The sequence below is a fragment of the Astatotilapia calliptera genome, chromosome 11 (assembly GCF_900246225.1).
Source record: "Astatotilapia calliptera chromosome 11, fAstCal1.2, whole genome shotgun sequence".
NCBI classification, from domain to species: Eukaryota; Metazoa; Chordata; class Actinopteri; order Cichliformes; family Cichlidae; genus Astatotilapia; species Astatotilapia calliptera.
The window spans coordinates 16,664,478-16,673,878 of NC_039312.1; the positions used below are offsets into that span (position 1 = coordinate 16,664,478).

At 37.4% G+C, this 9,401-nt stretch overlaps 1 protein-coding gene across 5 annotated transcripts; it reads left to right on the plus strand.

Moving 5' to 3' along the window:
- The first annotated feature begins 521 nt into the window (after positions 1-521).
- On the plus strand, positions 522-9,194 carry LOC113032700 (myelin-associated glycoprotein-like). Of its 5 annotated transcripts, none has more exons than XR_003273919.1 (11): positions 522-693; positions 1,757-1,806; positions 4,713-4,789; positions 4,884-5,291; positions 5,392-5,685; positions 5,831-5,930; positions 6,045-6,080; positions 6,175-6,203; positions 7,749-7,762; positions 8,220-8,576; positions 8,649-9,194. XR_003273919.1 is itself a non-coding variant. In XM_026185739.1 (10 exons), exons 3-10 carry the CDS (start codon positions 4,762-4,764, stop codon positions 8,228-8,230), a joined length of 924 nt encoding a protein of 307 aa, XP_026041524.1. In that variant the 5' UTR covers positions 522-693; positions 1,757-1,806; positions 4,713-4,761; the 3' UTR covers positions 8,231-9,194. The 5 variants fall into 5 exon arrangements, 3 of the variants coding, with proteins under 3 accessions (XP_026041524.1, XP_026041522.1, XP_026041523.1); XR_003273920.1 differs by having other exon boundaries at positions 8,220-8,317; XM_026185739.1 differs by having other exon boundaries at positions 6,175-6,207; positions 8,220-9,194.
- The last annotated feature ends 207 nt before the right edge of the window (positions 9,195-9,401 follow it).

Below are 9,401 nucleotides of genomic sequence, written 5' to 3' on the forward strand. Positions count from 1 at the left end.
GATTTTGAATTTGGGGTTTTTATAAGCTGTAAGCTGTAATCATCGAAATTGTAACAAATAAAGGCGTGAAATACCTCGCTTTGCATGTAATGAGTCTATATCACATATTAGTTTCACCATTTTTCTCTTTTATACCTCTTTTAAAGGTTTTAGTGAAGTTACATTGTCATGGTGAGATAAAGTTTCAACAGGGTGTAATTATATGTGTGTGCGTGTGTATGTGTTATAAACGTCAATAACAGGCCTTTTGTGAAAGTATAAAATAGGGTTTGAATTCAAGTTATAGCAGACTGTTGGCACTCTGAAATGAAATGCAGCCCCCCTTTGGCAGACAGCTTAAAACAGGAAATGTACACGCCAAGTTCACCCAAAACATCCACAGCAACCACCACAGCAATGTCTTTAAGAGTTGTAACCCCCCCCTGTTTAATGTTATAAAATAGAGTCTGCTAAACAGAATCTTGTATAGGGCCTCAAAAAAGTTAGAAACGGCCCTGTCCCATTTCCAGTGAAGGATTTTTTGTATCCGCCATCTTATCCTGATCATGTTTTTGTATGTTAGTAAGACTGCTGTACTTCTTTCTAGGATTCCAGTGAAGTGGGTGGTTCCAGCTGGAAAGATTTGAAAATCCTCCCGAAAGAGTCGGAGATGATGTCAGAGATTTGCAGAGACAAACAACTGAGTAGAAGCAGGTAAAACAGTACTGTAATGACAACACAATAGATAACAGTATGAACTGTGTTTAAGTTTTGTGCTTAGGTTGAAAGTAACCACCTCGATCAGTAGCGGTCTGTCGTGATGGAGCGAGAGTTGAGCCGAAAGGCGACACTCTCAGTCTACATTTTAACCATGCTCGGCCCGAGGCAGGGCTGGACTGGTAATCTGGTAAACCGGGCATTTTCCTGGTGGACAGGCACACTTTCGGGCTTATGGACCGACCAGGAACAAAGGCAGCAGCCCGTTTCTTCATTTTCATTACTGACACTGGATTGCCCAATCAAATTTCTTACGTAAAAAAAAGTAGGAAAAAGTTTAGTTTGGAAGAAGTGGCGAAACGATGGAGAGAAAGGTTTAGTGCGTATTTGGGAATATTTCACGTCACTGCGAGCCGATTTAAGCCTAAACAGTAACACATGATACGCGTCCTGTTCGTTTATTAATCACCAGGGGATGTCGCATAAAACGAGATTAAAGAGGCACAATCGTGTCCAATAGGGGTTAAACTTGTTCGTTGCGGTTTCGGTTTGCACACTGCTGATTTGCACACCTGTGGTTTTTAACTTAAATTTATACTTGATATTTAATTTTAGTTTCATTCTCGTGTCTTTTCGGAAATTGCACAGCAATATGCATTTCACTGCATGTCATACTGTGTATGATTGTGTATGTGACAAATAAAATTTGTATTTGAATTTGAGCTAAAAAAGAGTAGCGAACATAAAGGGACGTTAAAGTTAAAGGATGTTAAAAATGCAGGCAACTTAAAATGCAACGTTTCTATCAACCCAACAAACATTAGCAAACACACAAACTGTGTGTGTGCTATGGTCCCAGGGTCGTTTCCACAGTGTTTGTTGTTAATAGAGTTTTGAGTCTTGTTTACTCATTATTATGTTGTTTGTGTTATGTTTACTAGTTCTGCTTGCTTGTGCTTTTAGTTTATTTGTATATATCATGTATCAGTGTTTGTATTTTAGGTTGTCTTGGTTGTTAAATGGTCCCGTTCATGCCTTTGTTTTGACTGTTTCCTTAAAGGTAAGGACTCCTCGGTGGGATTTGATAAACTGGAAATTTCAAGCTTACATGTAAGTCCTCATGTTTTTAAATCAAATGTATACATGTGACATTATGTTTTTCATATTGTGAAACCTGCTGCAAAACAAACTAAGCTAGACTAACTATGTCAATTAAAGATTCCATGAAAATGATCTTCAGGTAATGCGGGACAAACAGGTTAGTATGCTGCACTGTGATGGATTTAAAGTAAAAAAAAAGAAAGAAAAAAAAACAGTCTGTGACTGGTGCACAGTGCCAGTCTAGTATAAAAAGTATACTGTCGGTGTGGAAAATGTAAATCACGCAGGATAACTAAAGAAACATTGGCTTACATCTGGTTCAATTCAGGTGTATACATCCACAAAGAGCAGTAGGTCAGCTGATCACAGCCTGTACGTTATGAAAATCTACTGGAGCACTCAAAATAAATTATTGTAAGTTATGCTGAAGAACTATTGCTGAGAACTACTTAAAGAGATTTTAAGAAAGTTTGCCTAAGAGAGTTCAGGCTGTGTTGGAGAATAAAGATGGTCATGCAGAATATCGACTTTATTACAATTATAAAACTCTGTTTTTGCCTTACTTATTGTAATTCCATTTTTGTTTGTATATTTCAATAAGCCACTATTTATTTCCCTTTTTCCTGGTAACATGAAATGTATGGTGGCCCAACACTTTTGCACAGTATTGTAGCTTATATAATTCGCCAAGAAATTCACTGGCTTTTGCATGAGCTTTTCTCTATTTTTTTAAGTCACTGTAATGAAGCCTGAGATATTGATTGGGGACTTTAGGAACCCCTGATACTTTTCTTGCAGTATGATGGTAAAGACATTAAAGGTAGATATACAGGGAACCTGACAAGTGAGAGATTTGCTGCTTTCAGAGACAAATAGTGCAGACAAAATATAAATGGCAATATAATAGTCCATATGAGAATATTAATTATGCCTGTTTATTATAAATATATTTTAAAGTTGTCTAACTTCTAAAACTGTGTTGTAATTTCCATGTATTGAAGTGATTTTGATGCATTTATTTATTTGTATGTTTTTTCATGGAAAAATCCTGCAGTGTTTTGCGAGACCCTCAAGAAACATGGAATGCAAAACAAAGTTTATGATAACTTGTATGCTTTTTACAAGTAACATAATGAGTCACCTCTTGGTTAACAATTGCTTTACAAATAATGTATACCTTTATAAGAAATTGCAGAGAAGTCATTATTACGGTACCATTCCCTTAATTCTCTTTCAGCCATCTGTAGCTCCGTGTCCAGTGCTGAATGGAAGACCAATGTTGTAAAAAGTCTTGTGTAGATTTGAAAATTTGCAGTCTTCAACAAAGGAGAACTTGTCCTTGGTGGGGTCATTGTTTTCTGTTTGCACTAGTTGAACAGAAAGGGCCATTGTCATGATCTTTAACATTGGTTATTTCTAAGGTGCAGTTGTTCTGGCCCAGAAGTCCCACCCTATACTGCCCTGCAGTATAGGGTTCCTGCTCTGGAAAATACCCAGTGTTGGGTTCCCTGGCTGGTGCCCCTGACAGCAAGAGACTTATTCACTGGACTCTCTCACAGCACAATTCTTGTTCATAGTTCATGGTCACGGTTTACATTGTTGTGCCTCTCTTAGCGCTGTCTAGTTAAATCTTAGTATATACTAGTTCATTAGTTGCCATAGAAATGTTTGAGTTGTTTTTTATAGTGTTAGTGTTTGGCTCTCCACAGAAAGTATTGTGAATACTTTCATAGCATAACTCTAGTGACCTGTGCTCCTCCGTATCATTGAAGTTCATAGTTTACTCTAGCATTTTTTAATCAGCTAATATGATGCTTTCTCTTTGTTTTCATACTTTAAAGGTTGCACTATTGTTTCCCAGAATGTTAACTGCACATTTATCAATGTAATCCCACCACTTCCTGATTTCTAAACCGATGTATCAATACTGTAAACCTGTTTTTGAACATTAAATCTTCATTTGTGCTGAGACTGAATTTATTGCTGTTTATTGCTTGAACGGTGAAGACCTTCAGTATTCAGTAAAATTTCAACTTTAACTTCAAACTTACAATTGAAGTCATTATTACGGTGCCATTCCCTTAATTTTCTTTCAGCCATCTGTAGCTCCGTGTCCAGTGCTGAATGGAAGACCAATGTTGTAAAAAGCATTGACGCTCTGGTTACATCCTATGTTGTGGTACCACAACACTCATTCTCCCATACTGAAGGAAACCTGCCCACGTCCAGACTCAGAGGAATCTGGCATGAAAAAGATGGCACACAAAAAAAACATCTATCATGAGGATCCTACACAGATTAAGGACAGCTTTAAGGACCGAACAAAGCTGGTGGGACTTCTGGGCCAGAACAACTGCACCTTAGAAATAACCGATGTTAAAGATCATGACAATGGCCCTTTCTGTTGAACTAGTGCAAACAGAAAACAATGACCCCACCAAGGACAAGTTCTCCTTTGTTGAAGACTGCAAATTTTCAAATCTACACAAGACTGATATTCTCTTCTTCCATTCAGAAAGTATATCAAAAAATAAAATAAAAATTTTACATTGGAGTCTAGATGGTGAAGGGTGCGCCCTCTAGTGTTGCTTGAAGCTTTTGTTCCGTGGCTGTATTTTTGGTATTGTCTGTCTCACCCATTTGTATAAATGACACATATACATATAAGCATATATGATACTTTTACTGAAATAATGCCATTATTTATTTGGCATTATTTACTTAGCACTTTATTGACATTACACACAAGGAAAATCACTTTTTACAATGATGGCTCGTATTTGTCAGATATAAATTTGTATGAATAATTCTAAATAAATGTCTATTGGCATTAATGCTGTTTGAATAAAGTCCACTTCGACAGCTGTGGTTTGCTTTGGTTATCATAGTAAAATGTAGTGTTTTGATTTCTTTAGTGTCAATCAAACATCCCAACATCAGAGAAGAATTGCCAAGCAGAAAATTATGAAGGAATTCTTTCTGCTTTTTGCAGGTAACATCACTGGTCAGCTATTTATTTCCAGTCTCTTTATGCTTAATGTGTATAATTAAATAATTTCCTTGTTATTTTCAAAATTCTCTTTCAGCCATCTGTAGCTCCGTGTCCAGTGATGAATGGAAGGCCACGGTTGTAAAAAGCATTGATGCTCTGGTTGGATCCTGTGTTGTGGTACCATGTTCATTCTCCCATACTGGAGGAAACCTGCCCACGTCCAGACTCAGAGGAATGTGGCACTATAAAGGCAAAACACCAGATACTAAAGGAAACAACATCTTTCATAGTGATGCTACACTGATTAAGGACAACTTTAAGGACCGAACACAGATGTTGGGACAGCTGGGCCAGAACAACTGCACCTTAGAAATAACTCAAATTAGAAATCATGACAATGGCCCTTTCTGTTTCAGAGTTGAACTAGTAAAAGGAGAACGTAATGAACCCACAAAGGACATGTTCTCCTTTGTTGAAGACTGCGTCGAGTTGAACATGATCAGTATGTCACCGACTTTCCACCTTCCAATTCCAAATATCTATACCAGTTTTCTGTTAAATCACTTTGCCTCTTACTTTATGTCTGCCTTTTTCATCTTCAGCTGACCCTGGAGAGCCTACATTGACTCAGCCAATGGCAGCCACTCAAGGAGAGCCCTACACTGCCATCTGTTCAGTCATCCACACCTGTCCAAGCCATGTACCTACACTTACATGGAACTGGAAGACAGAAAGGATCATTGTGTACCATAGACTAATTCATTCTGGCAACTGGGAGACACAGTCCATCCTGACATTTATTCCTGAGGAGAAGGATGACAACAGAGAGCTGACATGCACAGCTGAATTTAATGGAGGGCAAACATCCTCCTCAAAATTCACACTGAATGTAAAACGTGAGATCCTTTCAGTTCTTCACTTCCAATATGTTGGTTCACCTTAACTTTTCATGATTAAGAAAATGGTTAACATCACTGTTAAAAGTATCTTTCAATGACTGTATGCATTCTTAATGATGTCATAAATTCTGTGTATTTCCAGGTATTGAGAGCTATAATCACATCATCATTCCTGCTGTAGTGGGGATTGGTACAGCTCTGCTCTTTGGCATCTTCTGCATTTTCATGGCAAAAAAATACAAGTGAGTCATTTTATAGAGAATCAAGCTTTCTGTTAACAAGGAGGAGACATTTTTCCTCTCATCAGTTCTACAGTACGCTCTTTAATATACGTTTTTTTTTTTGTTCTGTTTAAGAAACCGCATTGCAGAGCTTCAAAATCAAGAAGGAACGTAAGTAGAAAAATATTTTGGATCAGATGCAGTTGGTTTCTGAGCCTGTCATCATATATGATAACAATATAATGATTGTTTTTATTTATCACAGCATGTGGAACAGGCTTTCCAGATTATCTCGTAGGTGAGAAAAAAAATCTTTTTTGTTTTTTAAATTTACAGCTTGGAGCATTACATATGCATTCATGCAGGCATTTTGTTTTGTCTTGTTTGGTTTTTTTTAGTTTTTTTTATCCAATATCTTTGGAATTGTGCATCCACACAGGTCTTGAGATTAGTTAATTCATTGTGATTAAAGGCCAAAGGGCGTTTTAAGTCTTTGGTACTTCACTCGCTTCAGAGATGGTCTAACTTTCCGCCTCATTGTCATTGTCTAACAAGGATTTCATGGTTTTCTTTGTTGGTGGTTTTGATATTAAATTTAAAATGATAACCTGATATTAAATTTAAAATGATAACCTATGTTCTGTTCTTTTCTGTTTAACATTTACATGCTCCCACTGGCACAGATTATAAACAACAACAAAATAAACTATCACAGCTATGCAGATGACACACAAATATATATCACAATGTCACCAGGAGACCGAGGCCCTGTGCAGGCTCTTGGTAAATGCATTGAGGAAATCAATGACTGGTTGTGCCAGAATTTTCTCCAGCTAAACAAAAACAAAACTGAGGTAATAGTCTTTGGCGCCAAAGAAAAACGATTACAGGTCACCAGAGAACTTCAATCTATACACCTAAAAACCACAAACCAGGCGAGAAATTTGGGTGTAGTGATGGATGCAGACCTAAACTTAGAAAAACACATTAAGACAATAACAAAGTCAGCTTACTATCACCTCAAGAATATTTCAAGGATAAAAGATCTGATGTCTCAACAGGACCTGGAAAAACTAGTCCATGCATTCATCTTTAGTAGGCTTGATTACTGTAACAGCATCTTTACAGGTCTACCTAAAAAATCAGTCAGACAACTACAGCTCATTCAGAACTCTGCTGCTCGAGTCCTCACTAAGACCAAAAAAGTGGACCACATCAGTCCAGCTCTGAGGTCTTTACACTGGCTGCCTGTCCGTCAGAGGATAGACTTTAAAGTTCTGATGCTGGTCTATAAAGCTCTGAATGGTTTAGGACCAAAATACATCAATGACCTCCTGACCCAGTATGAACCTTCCAGATCCCTCAGGTCATCTGGATCCGGTCTTTTATCAGTTCCCAGAGTCAGAACCAGACACGGAGAAGCTGCATTCAGCTTTTATGCTCCTTATATCTGGAACAAACTCCCAGAAAGCCTCAGATCAGCTGAAACACTCAGTTTAAATCCAGGTTGAAGACTCACCTGTTCTCAGCTGCATTTGAATAAAGCACCAAATCCACACTTTTAAGCTTAAATTTCAAAACTTACATTTAACTACTGATTTTATCTACTGTTCTGATTTTATCTGTTTTGATTTTATATACTGTTTTGTTTGTTTGTTTGTTTGTTAATTAGTTAGTTAGTTTATTTGCTTGTTTTAATCAATTTTAAATCATGCTTTTTATTTGTTTTTGTTTCGAATGTCTCTGTAAAGCACTTTTAATCACCTTGTTGTTGAATTGTGCTATACAAATAAACTTGCCTTGCCTTGCCTTGCCTTGCCTTTTCTGTGTTTTCATCAGGGGAGACACTGAAGGTGAGATATAACAAGTTAATGCTGCTTACATATCCATGTTATGTTATTACTTCTCCTGAATTTACAGTTGTAACTCTTGTCAGCATTTTCTACATTCACAATTTGATCATACTCTACATATTTTTAAACATTATAAAAATGAAATGCAAGTAAAAATTTCTGGCTGAATAAGTTTTGTTAGGTTTTCAGGAGTCCTTCTTGCAGTGGTTTATTTCACTTCCCCCTTATTTCCTCTTAGAAATTAATGTAGAGTAAGATACACATTATGCATTTTGTTTTTCACTTTTTGAAAGTTCCTTGTGTCTCATGTTTTGTTTTATTTCCCATCTTTGAAGTTTTCCAGCCTATTGTGTTTTCTCACCTATCCCATTCCTTTCTGTTTCTGTCCTTTCTTCCTTTGCTTGAACTTAAAATCATACATATATATTTTAAACCTGTATTTTCTTTTTTTTTTCAGGCAATCGTTGAAATCACTCACAACTGTGAGTAATTAGGCTGCAGGCTCTTAAGACCAGCGCTCTCAAACACTCATCGCCAGAACGTCAACTAACCCTCGTTAGTGACTTCACAGTCAGAGATCTAGTTAAACTCTCTACTAACCTTGTTTTCCTCTGTTCTCAGTAGTCTGTCGGATGCCAGTACCTCACCGACATTAACCTGTCTTCATGCAGCCGCTGATCTGCTCATAGCGTCTTCATTTCACGCACCTGCCTGCATAACTGCCCAGCTTGCTACAGAATAGTGTTTTCGGCCATTACTCATGCCTCATCCGGACCCTTTCCTTCCCCCTACGCTTTGCCTCCCCCTGCACCAAGTAAGACTGTTACTAATTACTACCCATCTCTGGATCTACACCTGGAGCTCATTTTAGTCTTCCTCTTTTTAGTGACTCAGGGAGCCCCGCTTTGCAATCCTCCATTGCCCTGCAGTATAGGGTTCCTGCTCTGGAAAATACCCAGTGTTGGGTTCCCTGGCTGGTGCCCCTGACAGCAAGAGACTTATTCACTGGACTCTCTCACAGCACAATTCTTGTTCATAGTTCATGGTCATGGTTGTTGTGCCTCTCTTAGCGCTGTCTAGTTAAATCTTAGTATATACTAGTTCATTGCTTGCCATAGAAATGTTTGAGTTGTTTTTTATAGTGTTAGTGTTTGGCTCTCCACAGAAAGTATTGTGAATGCTTTCATAGCATAACTCTAGTGACCTGTGCTCCTCCGTATCATTGAAGTTCATAGTTTACTCTAGCATTTTTTAATCAGCTAATATGATGCTTTCTCTTTGTTTTCATACTTTAAAGGTTGCACTATTGTTTCCCAGAATGTTAACTGCACATTTATCAATGTAATCCCACCACTTCCTGATTTCTAAACAGATGTATCAATACTGTAAACCTGTTTTTGAACATTAAATCTTCATTTGTGCTGAGACTGAATTTATTGCTGTTTATTGCTTGAACGGTGAAGACCTTCAGTATTCAGTAAAATTTCAACTTTAACTTCAAACTTACAATTGAATAATATTCAACAGAGAGCAAATGACCTTTTTCATTCAAATAGATTGTGAATACAGTGCGTGTTACATGTTACTGTTAAATTGAGGTAGAGATCAAATAACAAGTGTGAGTACAAGAAAATAATTA